We start from the raw sequence: 25,712 nt of genomic DNA, 5'->3' as shown, positions 1-25,712 counted from the left end.
TCTAAGTAGAACTGCCAGGATCAGTTCAAGAGTAGAACTGTCTAAAACGGTTCTAGGTAGAAATGTCCAAATCAGTTCTAGTCGTAGAACGGTCAGAACTGTCTAAAAATGTTCTAGCCGTAGAACTGACCAAATCTGTCAGAATTGTAGAACAGTTCTAAATGACGTCACTTCAGTTAGGGCATCGCACTGGTCACCATTCAGTGTTATTTTTATCACTTTCCGTATTGAGAAATTTTAAAACAGTGTTGTGATGAGAATTATAAATATATATTATATTCTTTTGAATCATTTATATTTAAGACAAAGAGTTCTATGGATAGAACTGATTAAATCAATTCTAGTCGTACAACTGTTCTAGTCGTACATGTAGCACTGACCAAAGATTTGGTCAGTTCTTGATAGAACTGTCTAAAACTGTTCTAGGGAGAACTGTCAGAATCAGTTCTAAGTAGAACTGTAGAAATCAGTTGTACATTTAGGTAGAACTGGCCTAATCAGTTCTAGGTTAAAACTATTCTATCTAGAACTGTCTGAAAAATGTCAGGATGACAGTTCTACATACTGTCTTAGAACAGTTCTCCTGACAGATTCTGACAGATTTGATGAGAGGTTAGAAGTGATCTCCACTGTATATCTATTCTCCCAAAGTATGTTTTAGTATGGTATTAAATATATTTTTTTTTCAAATTACGACCAATGATCGGTCAAGGTCTAGAACTTAGTTATAGTTATTGAACAAGCAAGTTGGTATATGCCATTTAATCTGCATAGCACGAGATGACCCAATAACCCAAACGACGTAGGAGTTCGGGATATTGGGTCATCTCGTACTGTGCAGATTAAATGGCATATACCGATTTGATTGGCCAATAACTGTTTTAACACATGACGCAATCAATTTACGTGAACGTTTTAGAAATGTGGACGTTATTCCGCAATCCACGGATCCTAGGAAAGTTTCTCGTAGGGTAAAAAAAAAGGGGGGAAATAAATGTACGACTTTGGTAAGTTTAAAAAAAAAAAAAATTATATTTAGACTCATTCTAAAATTGCGATTTAAGGTGGTACCTAACACTACAGGGAGATAACTCTATAAAGTCAGCAAAACGTTTTAATTACGTTGTGTTGTAAAGGGAACATTAAGCTTCTCAATGATCAAAATTGATGTTTGTCAAACTGCAATATAACCAGTGTAATTTTTCTGACGAAACGGTTGGTTCAAAATTTTTGAAATTTTAATATGTTTGTTAGAGGGTCAAAGGTAATACTTTGACAAAATTTTATGAAAATTAAACGAGCCAAATTAATTTTAGTGAAAGTGTTGGGTACCACCTTAATGGTATATTTTATTTTTTATCGTTTCCGTTAAATTTATTTCCAATTTTTATAATTGGTGATGATTAAGACTTTGGCAAAGTGTGTACTTTCAAATCGGTGTACAGTGGCATATCCAGGGGGAGGGTTCCGGGGGGGGGGGGGGGGGTGGAACCCCCCTTTTTTTTGGACGATCATTGCATTTGATGGGGGACATATAGTTGGACCCTCCCTGTCCTGGGTTTGGAACCTCCTTTTTAAAATGGCTGGATCCAACCCTGGTGTATGAAAAAAAAACCATAACTGCATTGAAGGGTTATTGAGTTTAAATTAGATTACTTGCTTTTGAATTTCTTTCCCTCAATTATATGGTTAGGGAGAAAAAGAACCGAGGAAGATGTTATATTTCCTAAATGTAAAATGTTAAATAAACAGAAAATACGTTTCTCTTTCAAAACCTTTTACTCCTCGCAACCCCCTCCCCTCCCATTTCTTTTTATTTACTGTATAACTTTTTAAAACACAACCATCTAAATGAAATCTGATTGAGCTCCAGCTAATCACCCTGTTTTAAAACAAACTTAAATATGGTATCATTAAATTCGATCCAAAAATAGTCCCCTTATAGGAATAGATATTCAAAAAGTCGTTATAAATTCCATTGAGTCTGAACCTAATTCAAATCAGATTTTTTTTATTCGGATATTCTTAGATACATTTCTTTTTTGGCAGAAATTACCAAAAAATGTTTTAACTATCTTTCTAACTTTTAAACACTGATTTAGATTTACGTTGTACACAAAATATAATAAAATAGTTTATGTACCAGCTAAGATAAAAAAAAAATAAAGGAATGAGAAACCTTTCTTTTTCCTATTTTGAAACTACGATGTTTGTACGAAGTTCAACTTTGTCGTACTTTCAAGGCAAATGGCGGATTCTGGGGTGGGAGCAGGTCGTTAACCCTTGGATTGGAAAAAATATCGTGTTTTAGCTTAAAATCGTTAATATTGTCTTTAGTCTCGATACACTCTATGATATATTTTTTAAATTGATAGAATAACGCCCCTTTCAAAATCCAGGAACCGCCCCTAAAGGTAAAAATAGATTTGAACTGTGCAGTATATCTGGGGTAGTTAATGCACAGCTTTGCTGTGCATTATCAAGATTATAGCACAGTAAAAACAAAGGGATTTTACTCTTGCCATGTGTTAATTTTAAATAGCTGATCGATTGTTTGTGCCACTTTCAGCACTCATTCCTATACCATGTTGGCCTTTTTTTCAAACCAAGGTATCCAGAGAAAACCAGCTACTTTTGTATTAAAAAATGATTGTCCATTTCAGTCCTGATCGGAATCTGACAATATCCAAATTATAATGTTGAAATTAAGGATGTTCGCTACACAGTTTCAAGATAACATGCTTTATATTAACACTAGTATGTACAATGTATTGATATAGGGGTTTAATAAAGGAACAAAAACAAATTTAAAAAATATATATATGTAGGACTCTAAAGTGTGATGGGGACGCAGTCGCTAAAGTGCGATGGTCACGCTCAAGTGCGATGGTATACGTGAAAGTGCGATGCCTGCATACGCTAAAGTGCGATGGTACGCGAAAGTATAGAGGTAAGAAACGTAGTTGAATTATGACGCCAACAGTCGTTTATGCAAACCAAAAATGTTCATACCGGAAGATAAATTAAGAATATTTGATTTGATTAGGAGATTCGAAACCAAATGTCCATGTCTTAAATTATTTAAACCTAACCGTGCTTTGTCGGATGAAGCAAAATTAATGTAAGTGTGTTGGTTTTTTTTTGTGTTTTTTTTGTGTTTTTTTTGTTTTTTTGTTGGGGGGGGGGGGTTACAGGAAGAAGGACTTGTTTCCTGCAGTTGATTATTTTTCTAGACATAGATACAAACTAGTATACGCTTAAGTATCCTGTATCCTGCTTCTATTGGAAGCAAACGGATATTTTTTTTTAATTTATTATTTTCGTTGCACTTTACTAAATGCTGTCCCTATTAAAATATTATCGACTTTATTGAAAAGGTAACCTCGGTCAAATAACAACATGTCTTCAAGCGTAAATTAAAAATTGACGGCTAAACAATTTAGTTTGTTCATTGTAGGAAAATATAACATGTATTTGTACTAGTAACAAAAAAGGAAAAAGCTCGGTAAATTTCGCATTTCTCTCGCATTGAAGTATACAGATAAATGTTACACCTTCCAACATTGAACGAGTTTTGTATTGGTAATTTACAATGACGACTTAAAGGGGATTTTTTTACGTTAGTGCTAGACTGTATGAACGGCAATCTACACCAATTATCCAAATAATTAATACGCGCGAATTTGCAGAAAATGCAGTATTTTTATGACACCAAAATTATCTTTTAAGCATTTATTACGTGGTCGCTCTTTCAAATTTAGAACAATAACGTAAGCCTTCTAGTAAATTATAAAGCCTATCACATATTTTATAGGCAGTGGCTATTCGTCCGGCTAGCCGGACAAATAGTCAAAAATGTCTATTCATCCGGCAAGCCGGACAAATAGCATTATTTCGGTTTTTCGCTATTTGTCCGGCCAAATATATAATGATGAAGATATAACATCGTTTTGGAAGGTTTTAAATGAAGCACGGGTTGTTTTAAAATATATATTGTCTAACCTCGTTTTATGAAGAAAAAAAATCATTGTAACAAAAAAAAATAAACTAGACATTTGATTCAGATTTTTTTATTCTAATATTCTATAGGAACTTTGGTAATGAACGGGGAAGGGGGAGGCAAAAATGATTCTCTCTTTTGTTGTTCTGCCTATGAATTTCCTGAAGTTGGTTAAAGTCAGGTCCTCATATGATTATGCACGATTCTTCATCTAAATTGTTCGGCGATTTTTAATTCATATGAAATTGGAGAAGGCCAGGCACGTTTAACCTGTCCCCAAAAGTAGAATTGTGTTTTTGATAAGATTTTTTTAGAAAAAAAATGTATATTAGATCAAGGAATTGTATATTTAAATATACAATTCCTTGATTAGATTCAACAGAAAACTTGAAAAGGGGGGACACCCCAATCCCGGTGTCTTATTCCCACTCCAGGCATATCAGTAAGTTCATTACATAGATGTCCGTTGTAGTAGTATAACTTGAAAAAAAAATGCATCCAAGCAAGTTTAATATAGTATTTTTTTCAAATGCGTTTTGCCTCCATAAGGTAAATGGGGTAAATCATGAATTTCACTTTACTGATTTCAGGCGTATTCCTCACAGAAGTTAACATGTTTATGGTATTGTTCGGAAATCACTCCTATAGACATTTGTTTAAAGCAATCACATTCTCTCTGCTTTTCTCTATAACATCTTTAAATATAAATCACGATCTCCAATTCACAAAACGTCCATTGCATACGCGCGTGTGTTATCCGACACCGCGTGTGTTATCCGACACCGCATCCGGGACACTTTCCACGTCACATGACACTTTTATTGATATTGTATATTTGCGCATCCGCAGACGGAATGGCCGGACGAATAGAGATTTTTAACTATTCGTCCGGCTAGCTGGACGAATAGACACTCCGTATTTTATACATTAGCAAACTAGCTATATACATTTTTTTATCATCCATATACTTTAACGTGTTAAGCTCTTTAACATTATCCTTTTGGTCCATCGCACTTTAGCGTGATATACCAACGAACTTTAGCATACAAACAACTATCGCAGTTTAGCGTGAGACGCCATGATCGTACTTTAGCGTAGACCATCGCACTTTAGCGTGACCATCGCACTTTAGAGTACCATCGCACTTTAGAGTCCTACATATATATAGGTCAATGTGCTTGTTGTCGAGATATAAGCCATTGAAATGTTGGTGGGGAAAATTTTTAATGTTCTCTCTTGATTTTTCATAGCTTTAGGCTTAGACAAAAATTGTTTAATATTCCCAGATTGCTATCACTTTTTTTTAAAACTTGTTGGTCCCACTGGGTTTCTTTAATTTGACAGCCTGCAACCGATGTAAAACTTCAGATGCTTCTCTTACAGTGAATTTACAGAAACAATATGTTTAATTAGGGATTCTGTACTGAAATAATGTTATGACATCTCTGAATATGGTAATGGTTTTGAAAAGTTGAGAATAGACTGCAATATTTTTTCATCCTGAGGAGTACAATGTGTCTGGTATTGTATTTGCACATAAATCAAAGCGTCGTTTGCTTCCTTTTGCTTAATGTAAAGTTACCATTTTAGAAATCGGCAACCTTTACGACGGACTTAAAAACAGCGATGTCATCTAGTATACTATTAAACGAGAAGTCGCTTCTCTTCCTTCCGCAATAAATTAATCATCATGCCTCTGTGTCCTATAGGTACCATGCATAGTCGCATTTGTCATCCATTCTTATGATTATTCAGTTTGGGTTATTTTGAGAGAAAAACGAATAAAAGTTGTCCGAATATTGTATCCGTCATAGACAAGACTTCCGGTTTTAAACTTTTATCATAATTTTTTAATTACTCGAGGACAGGACAATTATTTTCGCGTTATTCTGCATTTAGACTATGATTATACTCATACAATTATATATAGAGACTCTCTATATAATATAGCAGTGATCGCCGTGGAGAAGAAACTTGGAATCTATTGTTAGAAGAAAATGCACTTTATTTATAATATACAATGCACGTACATGTATGTTCATAGTATACAGAAACGCGAAAATCATGGAATTTAACAGAAAACAAAAAAAAAATAACGCACTTTGGAAATAGGAGAGGGCTTGAAATAATTGTCCTGTCTCCAAGTACCTTTGACATATGATTTAATACCTTTTCTGAAATTCCACGGACCGCATTAAATCTATGTAAAAAAATCATCCTACAACAGTTTACATTCTTTCAACCAAGCTCTAAATGGCCGCGATTTCGCGGCTGTGTTTTAGTTTATACAATACGGTTACGACTCTTTAACGGTGCCGAGAGCGATGCATATAAACCATAGTGGGGTGTATTTTGAACAAATCATTCGTGTTACAAATGAAATAAATGTCTCCGGTTATTAAAATTGTAACAATCGGAACCTGAACTGTACTTGGAAGTCTTTACAAATATTCTGTGAAAATATATTGATCAAGTTAACAATTCTTTATTTCTATTTAGTCCGCTGCATACATAGTAGCAGTGAACAAGAGAGAGGAAATATGGTAGCTTATTGCAGACAAAATATGGATGGCAATCAAGACATGTATATCGCTATTAACAAAACAAAAAATGAAAATACGAAGTTTCGAAAAAGAACAATCCTAAAAGTCTCGGTCACACCTAAACGGATAGCTCGAACAGATGCCTAACGGATAACTTTTTTTCAATCCGTGCATGTCCATTAGACGTCCGTTCTTATTAGTTAGACGTCCGTCCATTTTCGTTGCATGCGTACGTTTTATCCGTCAACGTCCGTTCTGTCCGATGGAAATTTTTGAGCATGTTCAAAAGTTTGAACGGACGTCCAACGAATGAAATGTCCGTTAAACGTCCGGTAGGCGTCCGTTTTGTACGGTACTCGCCCGTTTCGTTTCCGTTTTGTATCCATTAGGTAGCAATAAACAGTTAGGAAAAAATACTAAAATTTGCCCTTATGAATTTTACCATTCCCTTTTCATTGCTTTTTTGCAATATCAAGCTTACTGTTTGTGTCATATATGGGCATATGTATGTAATCAGAATCTTCCATAGATTTTATTTCCAGTATATAAAATGGTAAAATAAAATTTCATTTTGGTGTATCCATGGCAACAATCTGCATTTATTTGTTATGAAATGTTGCAAAAAGGGGGGGAAAGATGTCACATATTTCCCCAAAATTTGGCTAAAAGTAGAATTTCAATCGCTTGAAGTAATACCTTTTCTGAAACTGTGTACATATATCATTCAGCAAATCCAATAAAAACCATATGTCTTTCGTCTCATTTTTTTGTAAAATTGCGTCAAAAACTTCGTGTTGAAAAAGAGTGTTTGTAAACAGTACATTAATTTCTGGACCGATGGCCGGTCTAGCTATGAAAATACGGACTGTCAAACAGAAAACAGCCCATAAAACATGTAAAAAATAATCTTGATGCTCTTATAAACCACCTTTGAAGGCTAAATTAACACTCATCTGTCTAAAAATGAATTTTATTACACAATAACTTTCCTATTTGAAAAATTCACAGGGGCCATAATGCGAAACTAAACTCCTCACTGTGTATTGCTACCTTACGTGTCCGTTATACATCCGATGAAGGTCTGGAAGATGGTTTCACCAACGGAATTCTACCGAACGTTTAACGGATAAAACGGATGTTGAACAAATGAGAAACGGACTTCTACCGGACGTACATGTATAACGGACAAAACGGACGATGAACGGATCTTAAACAGATGTTAGATGTCCGATGTATGCGGTACTCGTCCGTTGGATGTACGTTCGACATCCGTTCTGTCCGGTACGTTTCCGTTTCTCGTACGTTGCATATCCGGTGTGTGTCCGTTATGCATTCGTTACACGTCCGTTTTATTCGGTCAGTACATCAACGGACTCCCAATGGATAACAATTTTGTCCACGGACAACTTTTATTTTCATCTGTTAGTCGTCCGTTCGTGCTATCCGGTAAGGTGTGACCGAGGCTTTAGCAAATGAACAAATTCTAAAACTCGATCAAACGAACTGGTACCAACTGTCATATTCTTGACTTGGTGCAAGCATTGTTTTATATAGAAAATGGTAGATAAAACCTGGTTTAAAAGGTGTCAGGCTGACAGTTTTACATACTGTTCTAGAACAGTTCTCCTGACAGATTCTGAGAGAATTTATGAGAGGTTAGAACTGATCTCCACTGTAGCAAAGCCTCTCATTTGTATGACAGTCGCAAAGTATTCAATTACATGTTTAATAAAAACAGTTGAACAGCAGAGCAAATAGACATGATAGGTAAAAAAAATTAAGGTACAACAGTCAACACTGTTTTATAATCTTAATCTTTATAAAACAAAATTTAAAAGTATTTTAACAAAGAAAAACAAAATGTTATGTAGACACTTTATAGATAAAGTATATGAGCGTAAAGGCAAGAGTACAAAATGACCTTACCACCATACACGCACTTGTTGAACTCTTGTGCAAAGCAACAACAAAAATAATAGAAAAAATCATGCTTCTTAGACTATATCATCTATTATTACACATAAAAAATCCAATGAATTTAGTGTGAAGACGTCATAAAAAGTCGCATTTTCCTGCTTATGTAATAATGTTGTAGGCATGCATCCATTTTTTTTTCAATTTTCGATAATTTCTAATTCCTTGACGTAATGAAGAGTTGTCTTTTAAAAAAAATATGTTCGTCCGATCTTTTAAATCGAGGGTGAGGAATGAAGCAGAAACGTCGAAACTTAACAGTTACGGATATCCTTTTCTCAAAGTTTATTACAGTTACGGATATCAGTCAATCAATAATTCGTATGTTAAACTAATTTGATTCGTCCAGGGATATTCACATGTTAAACTATAATTTCGAAGGTAGAAAGAAAACGGCGAGTAGACAAAAGCATATTGCCCGGTTTTTTTTTTTAAGAATATCTAAAACCTGATTATACTTTATGACGTCATGTGATGAATTTCATGATATTGTTGAGAATTTTGAATATTTATGATCGATTATTTGAAGAAAAAAAACCTCCAAATACATAAGATGTACAAACAAAACATAAAGAAATAAATGAAGTAATATAATCTAGGAGACAACATGATATCTATAAGATTCCAACATAATAAATGATCAGATTTATTACACTGACGATTTTGATAAAAATATAAGGTCGGGAATTAACAACATAGCAATTTTAGCCTTTGTATGAGGTTAATACAGGATATATCGATCCAAAGTAGTGTATTGACCTTGGACTTCATACAGTTACGCATATCCTATTATGTTCAATATTTTTTTTGGACGGCCGATTTCTCCATTTAGCGGTTGAACTATGAAAAAAAACACTTTTTATTTAAGTTTCAAACTTAGTATTGTAGCCGTTGTCATACGTAGTAGTACTTGTATATCCTTGACAATTTTTGAACATGCGCAAAATTTGACAACGGATGAAACAACCATAGTAAACCTTAATAAACTGTATACGAACGTACAATACAATTCATGTAGATATAGGGAGATGTGGTGTGAGTGCCAATGAGACAACTCTCCATCCAAATAACAATTTATAAAAGTAAACCATTATACATGTAGGTCAATGTACGGCCTTCAACACGGAGCCTTGGCTCGCACCGAACAAAAAAGCTATAAAGGGCCCCCAAACATCTAGTGTAAAACCATTCAAACGGGAAAACTAACGGTCTAATCTATATATAAAAAAAACGAGAAACGAGAAACACGTATAAATTACAGAAACAAACGACAACTATTGTACATCAGATTCCTGACTTAGGACAGGTGCAAACATTTGCAGCTGGATTAAACGTTTTAACGGTACCAAACCTTCTCCCTTTTTTGGAAACAATAGCATAACATCACTGGCAACATAGAAAACCGCACGATAAAATACCAAAAACCCTACCAAAACTGTGTTAACCCGTACTTTTTCGTAGGCCCTAATGATTTTCTACGGTTAGTTCCGCAGATCTACGCACTACATGTTCCCTATGATAGAATCTTTTAAATTTTAATGCCAAATTAGAGGGTTTACCACTATTTCACGGTCCCCTGAACATAGAAAATGATAGTGCGAGTGGGGCATTCGTGTACTGGGGACACATTCTTGTTTTGAGAGGATTAATATTCAACAGCATAGTGAATTGCTCAAAGGCAAAACTAATATTTTAAGTTTATTAGACCACATTCATTCTGTGTCAGAAACCTATGCTGTGTCAACTATTTAATCACAATCAAAATTTAGAGCTGAATCCAGCTTGAATGTTGTGTCCGTACTTGCCCAACCGTTCAGGGTTCAACCTCTGCGGTCGTATAAAGCTGCGCCCTGTGGAGCATCTGGTTATTTTTTTTCTAAAATCTATTTATCAAATGATGACATCTTATTATATTTCAAATTTGAGATCAATCCTTTCAGAAATGAAAAAGTTATTAGCATTTTTCATTTGGTCCTGTCATTCGGTCCAGACATTAGTGTAACCCAAATATCAGAGTGATTGTAAATAAGGACTCTGTGACGGACAACTTATTATATCCGTATTTTAAAGATGTTAATGATATCAAGCCAGTCCAGTTCAAAACTATTATCACGTGGTACAATTCTCATTTACATATTATGAATATTAATTAGCAAAAGCACTACTAATTTCTGGCTATGTACAGAATACAATACGACTGAGACCAGACAGGAGGCACAGTATATGTGGACTAGAGACTGACTATCTATGCATGGTCAGTATGAGCCTTTCAGGATTGAATGTTGAGCGGAAAATCCAGTTACATTCAAGAACTTTGTAAGAATAGTCCCAAATAATCATGTCGTTGGTCAGAGGATTACGAAGAACAATTATTATACATGACATAGATAGACAGATTAATAATTAATTTAACAAAACAAAACGAAAATCTACGATTCACTGATAAATCAAAACCTTAATTATAGAAATGATTAACGGCTTTTAGATAAAGTGGTTGTTCGTACTCTTCCGTTTTATACCGTTCTCATTCGTACTTAGCCTTACTAACACTTACTTATACCGTAGCAAACCGCTGTTCATCCGCAGTACATACGCCCCGACACATGTAGGTGCGTACTAAGCTGTTTCATTTCTGTATTAAACCGTATCTCACCGTAAGAACCCGTATCACTCATGTAGCCAAATGACCCTTATACTTCATTGTCCGTGCTTGTAATGTCAAACACCGTAGTCAAACGTTTGTGCGTCCGTATCGGATCTGTATTGAACTACGGAAACTGCATTTCCAGGATCATCCGTGAGATTTAGTCCGTAGTGAATCCAGCGAGGTGATCCTAGAATGTGTGCTCTAGGCATTACTGTTACATGTACTGTAGTTGTTTAATCATTGTTTATATATGTGCATTTGGAGGCGTTTGCATCTGAGTTTCATTTGTTTTGCCTCCAACTCTGCACACTAATGTTGATGTCCTTAAGGATTCAATGTGCGAATCTAAAGATTCTGACAGATCCATTCAACTTTTCTTGAAGGTTTAATCTAATGGGAAAAGTGGGCCGTTCATATTCGTATAAATTATTGTGATATTTTACCAGCTAAACCCTTGCACGTTGCACTTTATTTATGCAATAGTTCACCAGTTCGGATATTTCAGCATTTTGTACATGTAGTTAACAAAATTTACATGTACACATGATATGATTGGTCCAAAGTGAAATTACAAAAATACCGAACTCCAAGGAAAATTCAATTCTAAAAGTCCCTTATAAAATCGCAATATCAAAAGCTTTTTCACATCAAAGGTCTTACAGCTTGCTAACAATTTTGTATTTGTGTGTACCAGAAGTTAAACTGTTCCCTTATTAACAATAGTGCGTTATTTTAGACTATTTCACCATCCGTTCATTGTTTCAAGTGCATTTGTAAATGATGTAAATGGCATTTTATGGTTGACCATTATAAAACGTTTTGGGTATGATATTTCCATTTATTCTATATCTTGGTATGTTTTAATCTAAATTTGGCTAATAAATAGTATGTCTCGAGTGCCATTCAATAAAAAAAGAGCTGTGTGTATTTACTCATTGTTTGCTGACGTAGCAATTTGGTTGGAGACTCCCTGTTGTATAGCTACATATAGCTAAACTTTTTATTTGTAAGACAGTCGCATACAATTCTATCATCGTGAACAAAACATTTACATAACAGGTAGAAACGACCTCAGCACTACAACAAATTAATGTAATGCATTACATGTAGTACCGAGCCACGCAAAAAGGATTTAACATAATCGACTAAACAGTTACGGATAATATTTAAAAAAAAAAAAAAAAAAAAAAAAAAAAAAAAAACTATAATTCGTAATATAGATGATAGTCTGCGTCAGTACTTTTCTTGAAGACCATAACGTAGTATTTGTGAAGTTGATACGGAATATATTTATCAACAAGGTCTTGGTAACTACCGATTGACAATTTTAGAACAAAGGACGAAACATTCTTTGACATATCCCTGTTTCATTAAATTTCTGCTCAGACTCCGGTGATGATTATAAAGTCTGAGTAGCAATAAGAGTCCATAAGGAGTATTAACGTCGAAAAAAGTATCATCAAGTTTATGCAAATCCTCTTCAGAAATATCTTGATAATGGTCACGGTCAAATTTGGCAAAGCCCTTACGTTTTAAATCGACATTAATTGCTTGGAATATCAGATTGCTTTTGCTGACATCATTGTCCTTGTTGATGTCAATGTTTCTTTTTTCATGTAAGTATCTTTTTAATCCATAATTTACATTGTGTATGACAGATTTCTTGAACAAACTACCGGCATAGAAACTCTTTAGTTCAGTGTCGAGTTCTGAAAAGTCCATACTCTTCAAACTTGGTGTTTACCCTCCCACTCTCCTCAAGAAACTGTCGGAAACATATAACTGCAACTGCAGAACTTGTTTTAGTTTTCAGTGAATCTCTGTCTTTTTAAACCTTCAATTTCATCTTCGTCTGCGACATGAAACCGTTTTGCCATTTTTGTTAACTAACAAAAAATAAACGAAAGCTCTCTAGACTTTTCTATTTATTATATTTTGGTGAATGAAGGATAACTCTAATATAATCTTGAGAAATTGGAATAAGGGGAATATGACAATGGAATATGATGTTCAGAGGGGAATATTATTTTTGGTTAAACATCATATTGGCCAGTCTGAACCAATGAAATACTCGTTAAGCTATCCGTATTTACATATACAGGATATATTGAAATAATATTTCTTGTTTATGAATGTCAAATAGTATTGTATATATTATTTTATTACTCATTGATGGACAGATATTATGATTTAATAATATTTGTAGATTTGTGTAATACTTTAAATGTATTTGTGTATTTAAATAAGCTTTCTCACTTTGAAATAGTCAGTCAGAGTTTTTCATTCGGCATTTAAGGCGGGTGTGCCCGATCACCTTTTCATGGTCGGCTTTTTTATTTTCAAATTCTTGATTGTTTTTGATTTCGCACCGTAAAAATGTAGATACTAATCGCGTTCGCTGATTTGATTTCATTGACAAAATGGACGATCGTCAAATTTCAATGTTTTCTTGTATAAATCGGGGAATGAGAAAGGCAGATGGCAATAGTGTTTGGTAAATTCTAGGACAAGTTGGTCAATTAAAACAGATACAAAATTAATGTAGTTGTATTGAAATCGTTGAAATTAAAAAAAAAAAGCATCAATGCAACGGAAAAGGCACACAAGCAAAAATAAATATGAACAGGACTTCTAATTGCTAATTGTCACAGAGGAATGATGTTACCCACAAAACAAAAGCAAAAGAGAGAAACAGTACAGAAACTTGGATCGATATAGTCCATGCATTTTCAGGAGGAGAAGTCTTGCAAAAGCCATCTTCTATCCAAGGTGCACAAAACTTTTAAATTTGCTAAATGAAAAATTAGCAGTGATAGCAGAATAACAAGCATTATAACATCTATCTATGTTTAATTCCATAAAATGTAAATACAAGAAAAATTATACTTTGTTTTGTGACCCCTACCCACTGTACAAAAAAACGGAAATGTTGAGAAAAAAAACCCATCTTGTTGCAAGATTTATTTCAAGATTTATTGATAACGCTCAGACACATAAATGTGTAACATGAGGTCAAAGTATAATACATAAACAATTGAATGACGAAATGAGCATGTAGTACTATCTAAACACATAGAAATACAAATGTAGATATTTTAGAATAAACAAGCAATTTTCTTAATAAAAAATGACAATCGTTTGTAGACTTCCATATTACATATGGACAATAATCCTTCCATTTTAATATATTGCGGATTAATAGTATAATAATTAGGTAAGTATTTGTTTCTATAATTAACAATAGAATCATGTTGACATACAAATAAAACATGAAATTCATCACCAATAAATTTATGACATAAAGTACATATTCTCTCTGGTCTAGGTATATTTTGCCAACGGCCTGTCTCGATTGGAATACGTAAGTTCGATGTCCTTAATTTAGTTATCCACCCCCTATTCTGTTCAGATAGTCTGATCAGATATTTTTCTAATCCAAAGTCCTTTTTAAATGTCCCATAAAATTGTCCCCGAGATGAATTTTCTATATCGCCAAACCATGAGGTAATAAACTGATCACTCAATATACGATCGAGTAAATTTTTATCACAAAAGCCAATTTGGTTCATGAAAATATATCCTAGACCAGTGTTGTTAAATATTGATTCGACAGAATCAATCCATTTAAAAACATAATGACCATGATTCTTCAATGATAACATCAGCCTGTACAAAGAACTACTGAGTTTACTGCTATTGTTTACAACTTTACACCAATACGAAATCATTCTACATTTAACTCGAATGTGCAGAGGAAATCTTCCCAATTCTCCATACACCATAAAATTGGGTGTAGTATTTCGAACTTTTAAAATTCTTTTGCAAAATTTCAAATGCATCTGTTCAATAATTTTCAAATTCTCAAAACCCCAAACTTCAGAACCATATAAAAGAATGGGTTCTATCATGGAATCAAATAATTTCAGTTGCAAATCTATAGAAATGTTTTCGTTTTTAACAATTCTATGTATAAAATGCATCGATTTATGTGCTTGATCAATAAGTTTCTTTTTGGTATCTGAAAAAGTACCGTTATATTTAAAGATAACACCTAAATAAGAAAATTTTTCGACAATCTCAAGTTCTTTGTCTTGTAATAAGAATTTAAATTTCTTTTTACTTTTTCTCTTTCTAAAAATCATCACCTTTGTTTTATCTAAATTGACTTCTAGTTTCCACTTTTCACAATATGATTGAAAAATATTTAATGATCTCTGCATAGTTACCTTCTTCTGTTTCAGATAAAATTACAGTATCATCTGCATATAATATAACAAATAATTAAAAAATTATATGCAATTCACTTTGAAACTTCTCTTTAACAGTTTCTAGTGGAATCCCATCTAGATTTTTAAAGTAGTCTTCTACAATGTAGGTCATTAAGAAAAATTGAAAACAAAAACGGTGATAAATTCTCCACTGTCTTACACCTGCTAAACAGGGGAAAAAATCTTACTGACATCCATTATATTTAACACATGATTTAATTCCTTGGTACATATTAAAAATAACTTTAAAGCACTTCCCTTTAATATTACTCAATTGAAGTTTTTCCCATAAACCAGATCTTGATACAGTATCGAATGCTTTCCGAAAGTCTACAAAAGTACAAAAAAGTTTTTTTTCCAAATGAGAAATACAGCTCTATGAGTGCATGCAGCACAAAAATATTGTCTACAGTTGAATACCCCTTTCTAAAACCAGCCTGATTTTCATGTATAAGTGAAATTTCATTTGCAAAAAAATTCAATCGAGTATTGATTATGGAAGTAAATAATTTCCCTATACAACTAATTAATGTTATAGCTCTATAGTTATCTGGATCCTTTGGACAACCCTTATTTTTAAAAACTGGTATAATTATTCCTGCTGTCCAAGTTTCAGGAATAATACCTGTATCCAATATCACATTAAATAGTTTAGTGTAAATACAAATAAAAAATGGTAGAGAGTTTTTCAAAAACTCATTCAGTATCTTGTCAGTACCAGAGGCTTTACCATGTTTCAAGTTCTTAACGGCATCCGCAACCTCTTGTTCACGGCCGACACTCGGCTAACCGAGAGATTGGTCGGTTAATCTATATTGAGTATGCGGCTATATGGGCGATTGGTCTGTTAATCGGGTTGGTTATACGTCTGTTAAGAGTAAAACGCTTAATTTAATGTTAAACTCTATTAAATATACAGATTTTTGGCATGTTATAAGAACCAAATCAAAAAAAGAAAAGTGTCTGACAAAATGATATCTATCATAGAACATTTTGCACTTGTAAAAACATTTCTTAGTCTGCGCAGTTTTCAGTAAAACTAAAAGGCGTCGCGCAAGTATGTAGTATTTATGCTTATACGCATAGCAATGTTTTTAATAAAAGGCGAAATAAACAAATTTAGAGGACAAAAAATAGTACTGTGGTTCTAAAAAATAAATTGACATTAGTAAATATTTCATAATTGTAAAATAACGTGAATAATACCACGTTTTAGTGAAAATTATGGGAATAAAGTCTGTTAATGGGTTGGACAATTGAAATTGTGTCAGTTAAGAGTTATTTAGCCACGACAATAATTTTGCTACCTTTATATTTTCCCCTTGAAAAATTTAAGTATGAGATTTTCCTGAGTAAACACAAATGACAATACGGTGCCACAGTATCCTAGAAAGAGCATTTTTATTTTGACTTGCATTTTATTGAAGGGTGTGTCACTGCAATATATAGAGAATATCATATGGCTTTTTCAATATCGCATCCGTATCAACCCGAGACACCAATATAATCCCAAGAGCTCTGCTCGAGGGATTATATTGGTTGAGGGTTGATACGGTATGTGATATTGAAAAAAGCCATATCATATACATTTTATTATATACATATACCTCAAGTAGATGTTTTTTTTATGTGACATGACGTCATACAGATAAGGAGGTTTGAAATGACGTCATATAGATTTATAAGTTTGACATGACGTCATACAGATAAGGGATTTATATGCAATCGATGACGTGACGTCATACAGATTAAAGGTGTGATAAAGCTTTTGCAACCGTGCTGATATCGATATCATCACGGGTGGCTGATACAGCATGCTTGCTAATGATTGTATTACACATACAATTTATCTGTATTTACTACTTAGTATATAATAAAGCGTGATATAGATTGGCCTCTGGAATATGCATGAATTTTTTTATTGACGTTTTCAATCAGCCTTAATTTTTGTGTCTGTTCACATATGAACATGATATTTGTCACTGGACGTTAAACCCTAATTCTTCAGCATCATCCAATTGGTTCTTTTCTTCTATTACTTAATCATATGTTGTTTACAAATCACCCTTAAGAAGTTAACGGAAAGGAGCGAATGCAGCTACATTTGGTTATTTTAAGTTTCAATTCATTTTATTCCGTTTAGTTCCTTTCTATATAAGTGTAGAGGAGAACTACAGTTGTCTATGGTGGCCGGTGAAGTCCATTTCGCGTTTTCGCGATTTCGCCTTTCATATATATTCTATCATGAGGGCGAAAACGCGAAATCGAAATCGCGAAAAGGCGAAATCGCGAAGTCGAAGACGCGAAAACGCGAAGTCGAAAACGAGAAATCGGTTTCGCGTTTTCGACTACGCAATTTCCCGTTTTCGCCATATAGAATATATAAGGCGAAAACGCTAAAGCGCTAAAACACAAAATGGCATTAACCTGTCACCCTAGTTGTCCGTATGTAAACTTCTATAATTTGTCACCAATATAAGTACATCGCAATCCGTTACTGTTTCAACAGCCATCGGTGTTTCATGTGTGTATTCTTAAACAAGTATTTTTTCATTTGTTTTTAGCAATGTATCACTCTTTACTATCCTTATATATTATTCTATATTCTGCGTTTGCATCCAGATTCTCGTGCATACCATGAGGGTCCGGATTTGGGGTATTGTTTATTTCTGTATTCTTTAAATTGTTGTCATTTTTTTCTACATTTTATTTATCTTACTCATTATTCTTTCTTTATTTTTCATATTTTGTCATCCCAATATATTTTACTTACTGGTGTTTAGTTACATTACGACGTTTATCTCTGATTTATATACTGGTTACCAATGTAGATCACAAATTTGTGTCATTCATGACAAATACTTTTATTGCCATTCATAACTCTTAACAGACCAATTAACAGACCGGGTTTTATACATCCGACCCATTAACAGACCAGGTTTTAAATAAAGATTGATTTATGTCACCAAAATACAGATTTTCGTGTAGACTTTTCACACAATGATATCAATATGAATAACAAACATAATGCCTTTCTTTTTTCGATGTTCAAAATATTGAATGCAAGTAAATTTAACAAATGTGTCATTTTGTGTACATTTTATGTGTGTAAAATGTGTATAAATTTATTGATGAGTAACCCGCCTTTTCATTTTATAGATCGTACATCGAAGCTAGAAAAATAATAATCACACCACTGAATTCAGTACATTGAATTGTTTTGTTAGACATGAATACTTTTTATGATGAAAATATATTTAGAAAGTTATACAATGAAACATGCTGAACTTTCAATGATTTTCTCGATAACACCTGATTAACAGACTTTAGCCAACCCGATTAACAGACCAACCGCCGATATAGCCGCATACTCAATATAGATTAACCGACCAATCTCTCGGTTAGCCGAGTGTCGGCCGTGTTGTTCTGTAATGACTCCATTTAAAATTTCATTATAAATGGGGTCACTACACAACGCATTGATGTCGATGCCGTCAAGATCTTCTTCGTCATTTGCATTCATGTTTTTAAAATATTCATGAAATGCTTCAATACTGATAGAGGGGTTGTCTTTTTTGTAGCCAGAATATTTTTTAAGTGTCTTCCAAAATCCCTTAGAGTCATTTTTTGATAGTGCTCTCAGTTCATCCGAACATTTTTCTTTATACTGCTGATAATTAATGTTAAGTGTCTTGCGGTATTCCTTGGCCTTGATATTCATTGCCAGTTTATTACCACCTGATTTCGCTCTGCTATATAAGTTTCTAGCCTTGTGAAACTCATTACGTTTGTCATGGCAATTTTTATCAAACCATGGTTTATTTTTGCGGTCGGGATAAACCGGTCTTTTTTTAGTTTTGCCTAGAACTCCTTCTGCCGTATCTAACAGTACATTGCCAAGGTCATCAACTAGACCGTTTATCTTTTCAGGCGTAAAATTATTTGTGTCAATACTACTCAAAACGTGATCAATCTGTTGTAAATTACCCGAGACACTGGATAATGCTTGAAAATATTCGTCTGCTTTTCTACAGTCCCATTTAATGTGAGTTTCTGTGTTACCTGTATTTTTTTCTGTGTTCGCCTTATCAGTGTAGTTACTATCAGTATTGAATGACAATGTAAAACATATACTGTTATGGACATCTGAAAACATGGGATTAAACTCATCTATTCTAAATTTGGAGATATAATCAAACATGTGAGGAGATACAATTAAATAATCTACTACGCTGGAGTCTTTGAGGAGATACAATTAAATAATCTACTACGCTGGAGTCTTTGAGGAGATACAATTAAATAATCTACTACGCTGGAGTCTTTACATGTAGTATGACCTATAAATTTGTCTAAGAAAATACGACCATTACATATAAAAATTCCTCATCTTTTACATAGTTCTAAAAGAAGAGTACCATATTTATTCACTCTACCTTGATCATAACTGTATCTTTGTAGAGGAATATTTTTTTTATTTTTAACAACAGATAAGAAAAAATATCTTTAATTATAACAACGTCTTCTACCTGTAAAATTTCTAGTAAATTTTCATCAGGTATAACATGATCACTATCAATAGAGGTTCTAGAATTAAAATCACCAGTCAGTGCTACTTCTTTTGAAGTATTTGAAAATTGTACAATTTTGTTCACAAATTGGAATTTTGTGAACGTAGTTACACTTACCTGATATCCTTACATTATGGATTATCTTTCCGGTATTTGGTCACATCTAGCTCAAAACGCTTGACTGATCAAGAATTCAAACCTCTCGGTGAATCAGTCCAAGCGTGAGAACCCCTTCAGTATTCTCCGGCGAAATCCTAACAGATTGCCAAAAGAATAACTAATGGGGAGGAGGTGGGTAGTATATCAGGTAAGTGTAACTACGTTCACAAAATTCCAATTTGTGAACAAAATTGTACAATTTTAATATTACTTGTTACACTTACCTGATATCCTTACATTATGGCTATCCATAGATTCTAAAGCAGTCCCAACTCAAGCGGTGGACTGTAATTCTTTTGTTCAAATAATGTACACTTTATTACACTATATACAAAGTCTAAATGTTTGACTGTAAACACATTAAATAGATGTCTTTTTCATCTCACACACAAAGGTTTAAAAACTTGCATCGCATCTCGTCGGATATGAATAGTTCCAACACTGTACAAACTATATTACAAGTTAAAAACTGTACACATTTTTCTTCTTTTTTTTTTTTTTTTGAATTTTATGGATTTTTTTTTTTTTTTTTTTTTTTTTACTTCGATAAAACATGAGGGTCTATTTGACGTTAGTAAAATTTGGTGAATGTGGATTCCCTGCTCCAATCAGCAGCTTCCATGATGTTCTTCATTGATGCACCTTTATAAAGAGCCCAAGAAGGACCAATAGCTCTTGTCGAATGAGCTTTAACAGATTTCTTTTTGTCGTTATATGCCATCTGAATGGTACTTACAATCCATGATGAAATTGTTTGACTTGAAATTGGCTTATTATGTGGATTACTAATTGCTAAAAACAATTTACTATCTTGTCTGTTTTCACCACGAAAATTGTCAGTGCTCTTTAAATAGTAAGTTAATGCCCTTTTAGGGTCAAGAAGCTTTTCTGCCTCAAAGGCAGATACAAAAATCTTAGCACCAAAATGTCCAGGACGGTCTTGTTTTGACAATCCTTCTCTAATAAAATAAACTCCTCTGCTATGTACAGATATATTTCCATCTCCCAAACGTAAGGCTTGTATATCACTGCAACGCCAGAAAGTAGTGATAGCAATTAAAAATACAGTTTTCCATGTGATAAACTTAAGTTCAGCCTTTTTCATTGGTTCAAAAGGCTTTTTCTTTAACATCTCAAGTATTTTATCTAAATTCAATTCAGGAAGTAGTTTGACCCTGGGAGGCCTTGAATTGAAAACACCCTTCAATAAGCGAATAATGTATGGGTGTTGACCTACTGGTATTTTTTCGACTGGTGGTAAAACACTTGATAGCATAGATCTGTAGCCCCCAATCGTACTATACTGGAGACCACTGGTATACAGACTTGTAAGAAAATCTGCAGTTTCTCTTAAAGAGGCAGAATAGGGATCAATTTCCCTTTCACTACACCAGCCACAGAATTTTTTGAACTTACTAGAATAGTCTTCTTGAGTTCCTGTTCTCCAAGAAGCTGACATGAGTTGTCTAGTTTCTTTAGAAAAGCCTCTTTTTTTGAAAATTCTGTTGATAAAGGCCATGCAACCAGACTGAATATTTCTGGGCTTGGATGGTATATTTTTGTTCTTGGTTGATGTAGTAGATTTTTTTGAACTGGTATTTTTATGGGATAATCTGATATCATTTTTAGCAGTTCTGGGTACCAGTGTCTCCTCGGCCAATGAGGAGCTACTAGAATTAGCGGGCAATTGTACCGTTTCATGTGTTGAAGCACTTTCGGTACTAGACAGATTGGAGGAAATGCATACCCGATCACATTGTCCCACGGTATGGACAGAGCATCTATTGCATATGCTTCCGGGTGTGGAAACCATGAACAAAATATTTTCACTTTGCGATTTTCCGCTGACGCAGACAAATCTATCATTGGTCTGCCTAACCTGACAAAAATTTGTTGAGCTACAGTCTCCTGAAGAGACCACTCTGTGTGTCTTATTTTTGTCCGTGATAGAAGATCTGCTAACACATTCGCATTGCCTGCTATATGTGCTGCTTTTATCTGAATTTTGTGTTCTATTAGGAGTTTCAACAAATCCCAAGTTTTTTGACAAAGCTGAATTGATTTGGTGCCCCCCTCTTTGTTTATGTATTGTACAACAGTCGAGTTGTCGCATCGCAGAAGTACATTTTTCCCTTTCAACTGAGGAAGAAAATGTTGTATTGTTTTCAGTACAGCTTCTAACTCTAGACAATTGATATGTTGAGTTTTCTGTATATCTGACCAGGTCCCTTGGACTATCTGGGAATCCATGTGACCACCCCAACCGTTCGATGTAGAAGCATCTAGATCTGTTGTTATGGTCACATGAGTTTCCCAGTGTTGTAAAGATCTGCCCTTTGTAATGTTGGCTGTATCTGACCACCAAATCAGATGAGATTTTAGATATTGTGTAATTGGAACATTCAGTTCCAGATTTTGAGAAGTGGGGCGCCAATGACTCAGCAAATAAATTTGAATTGGTCTCATATGAAGTCTTGCATAGGAAATCATCTCTATGCAAGAAGCCATAATTCCAAGTAGATGTAAAAAATCTCTGGCTGTTGCATGTTTTTAAAAGTTCATTACTTTGACTGTTTTTAGTAATTTCAACACTCTTTCTTGTGTTGGCATTACCATTCCTCAATCCAGAAGGAATAATGCACCTATATATGTTATTTTCTGTGTTGGAGTTAAAGAGGATTTTTTTAGATTGATTATGAAACCCAACTTTACCAGAAGATTCAACACTATCTCTCGATCCTGGACTAACATGAGAGATGATTGATTTACTAGAAACCAGTCGTCCAGGTATACTACTAGTCTGATGCCTTGTGCTCGTAAATGTGCAGCTACTACCGGTACTACTTTGGTAAAAACTCGAGGAGCTGATGTTGGACCAAACGGTAGAGCTGAAAATTGTAAGCAAGGGCTGTTTTTTTACACAAAACCTCAGATACTGTCTGTGTTTTTGAAATACAGGGATATGCATATATGCGTCCTTTAGATCGAGAGATATTGCCCAATCCCCTTGTTTTACTACATTCAAAACTGTTGATAGAGAGTCCATTTTGAAGTGTTGTTTTCGGAGATACCTGTTGAGGGGTTTTAAATTTATAACGGGTCTCATGTCCCCTGTTTTTTTTCGGAACTAGGAAAAATGTGCTGTAGAAACCGTTTAAAATGTCCGCCTGCGGAACATATTCTACAGAGCTTTTTTCCATAAGTTCTTTTACTTCTAAATGTAAAATTTCTAAATCTTTTGCAGGAACAGAAGTTATTTTTACTCCTGTTTTTGGAGGAAACTGTTGAAATTCCAGTTTGTAGCCCTCTTTTATAATTGATAAAACCCACTGATCGTTTGTTATTTTTGTCCATTCCTTTAGAAATAGGCTTAAACGACCCCCTACAGGTATCTCTGGAAGCAACATTTGCACATGAAAGTTGCTTACCTTGATCTGATAGTTATTTCTTTTGTTGCCCCTTGGCATGAAATGGGTTGTTAAAGCGACGAAACTTGTTCGTTGTACCAGAACTCTTGTCGTCTTTATCTGGTCTTGTTACTGTACTAGTTCTTTGCACTGTACGCTGTGTATTAGACTTTGCACCTGTGAAAGTAGAACCTTGTGCATTGTCAAATTTTGGTTTCTTAGACCAATCATTCGAAAATTGATTGCCTGTAGCTTTCCTTTTCACTGAAAAAGTTTTATTCACATGTAATTCAGGCAGTAACTCTTTTAATTGTTTATTTTTGTCAACCCTGTCTTTAAGAGTTTGTTCCATATTGTCACCAATGACACCTGACTTTGTCAAAGGTAATGATACAAGTGGATGCTTAAGCTCTTTAATATCATTAAGACCTGTGTCCTCTAAAGTAGCTTTTCTACGAATTAAGTGGTGAAATGCACCAGCCCGTGCCACTTGGTCCAAAGATTTTGTAGACATTGCAAATATGTCTCTTACAAGTTGGATAGATTTGTTTAGATTAACTTCATTTTCTGACAAAGTATTTAACAAATTGCCCAAAGCTTGTTGGGTGTATGCTGTAGTAATTATCCCCATGCGTGCAGCTACCTGGCCTTGATACGCCAACTTTTCAAGGGATTTTAAACAAGGATTGTATAAATTGCTTTTCTGGCTTACTGAATAAGCTTTAGCACCATGTTTTTTCACTGATAAATCAGGTACCATATTATCTAGACTAGGTACTTCTAAAATATCACTAGTTTTCTCGTGAACAGGAAAACTGTGTCTATATTCATCATTATAGGCTGTTAACCTTTCTGGATTTTTACACCTCCAAGAACCAGATAAAATATCAATTTGACTTTTGTCAAGAATAAGACCTCCAGAGCTTGTCTCTTTTTTAGTCTTAACATCATCCCCAAATAAAGATTTTAAGTGATCATTACTGTTCTCATCTGAGTCACTTTCATTACCCTTCACATATTTTTTGAATCTTGATGAAGATTTTTGAGGATTATCAGTTTCACTTTTTAAAGAAGACTCATCTTCTGATAGTAAACCTATGTCATGTCTTTCTCTATGGCCTGGTGCCAAAGATACAACATCATCATTTTCCCTTTCACGAACTGAATCTGTTGGAAAATGTTCATGGTTAGAATCCTCAACAAGTCTGTGCGTTCCTGAAGAGCCACTATCTTGTTCAGATTGATTCTGACAAGGTCTCTGCTCACCTGACGTGACAGTATCCTTGTTTATATTTATACAATCGTTTGAACTAAAAAAATCAAAAAAATTATCAAACCTGGTTTCTATCTGTGAGAAACGGCTTTCCCATTTCTTATTCAGTTCCTCGACCTCGTCCTTTTTCTTGGACCTACGGGAACTGGTCTTTCTCGAGGCTTTTGGCTCCGCCATTTTATCCCGAGCATCCCCTGCCACTGATGATTTTGGACTGCTGGCAGTAGAAAATACCTCGTCTTCACTGAGCGTGTGATGAACGGTAGCTTCCGTCATCCTTGCACGCATAATGTAAGGATATCAGGTAAGTGTAACAAGTAATATTAAAATTGTACAATTTTGTTCACAAATTGGAATTTTGTGAACGTAGTTACACTTACCGGATATACTACCCACCTCCTCCCCATTGGCAATCTGTTTGGATTTCGCCGGAGAATACTGAAGGGGTTCTCACGCTTGGACTGATTCACCGAGATGTTTGAATTCTTGATCAGTCAAGCGTTTTGAGCGAGATGTGACCAAATACCGGAAAGATAATCCATAATGTAAGGATATCAGGTAAGTGTAACAAGTAATATTAAAATCGAATAAGTTCATCTTCAATCTCTGAAAAAGATTCATCAGATGAATATCTGGAGAATTCTGGAGGTATATAAACACACCAAAGTAAGATATCTTTACCCGTATCAAAATTTCCATGTAAAATTTCTACCCACTGAACGAACTCAGATTCTGAGTTAATAAATTTAAGAATATGTGACAGTTTTTGTTTATAAATGATAATAATACCTCCTGATTTCTTTTTAAATTTTTGTCTGTTCTTAGTAAATAGAGTATAATCTTTTGGTAATTTAATTTCGTCATAATCATCAG

At 34.2% G+C, this 25,712-nt stretch overlaps 1 protein-coding gene across 1 annotated transcript; it reads right to left on the bottom strand.

The window, feature by feature from the left end:
* Positions 1–20,730: 20,730 nt before the first annotated feature.
* Positions 20,731–23,205, bottom strand: LOC134722881 (uncharacterized). Its single transcript, XM_063586513.1, has one exon. It carries the CDS (start codon positions 23,203–23,205, stop codon positions 20,731–20,733), a length of 2,475 nt encoding a protein of 824 aa, XP_063442583.1.
* Between the last annotated feature and the right edge of the window lie 2,507 nt (positions 23,206–25,712).

This window comes from Mytilus trossulus, chromosome 6 (assembly GCF_036588685.1).
Source record: "Mytilus trossulus isolate FHL-02 chromosome 6, PNRI_Mtr1.1.1.hap1, whole genome shotgun sequence".
Taxonomy (NCBI): Eukaryota; Metazoa; Mollusca; class Bivalvia; order Mytilida; family Mytilidae; genus Mytilus; species Mytilus trossulus.
Note: the sequence above shows the minus strand (reverse complement) of the source record. Positions and strands in the feature narration are given on the sequence as shown.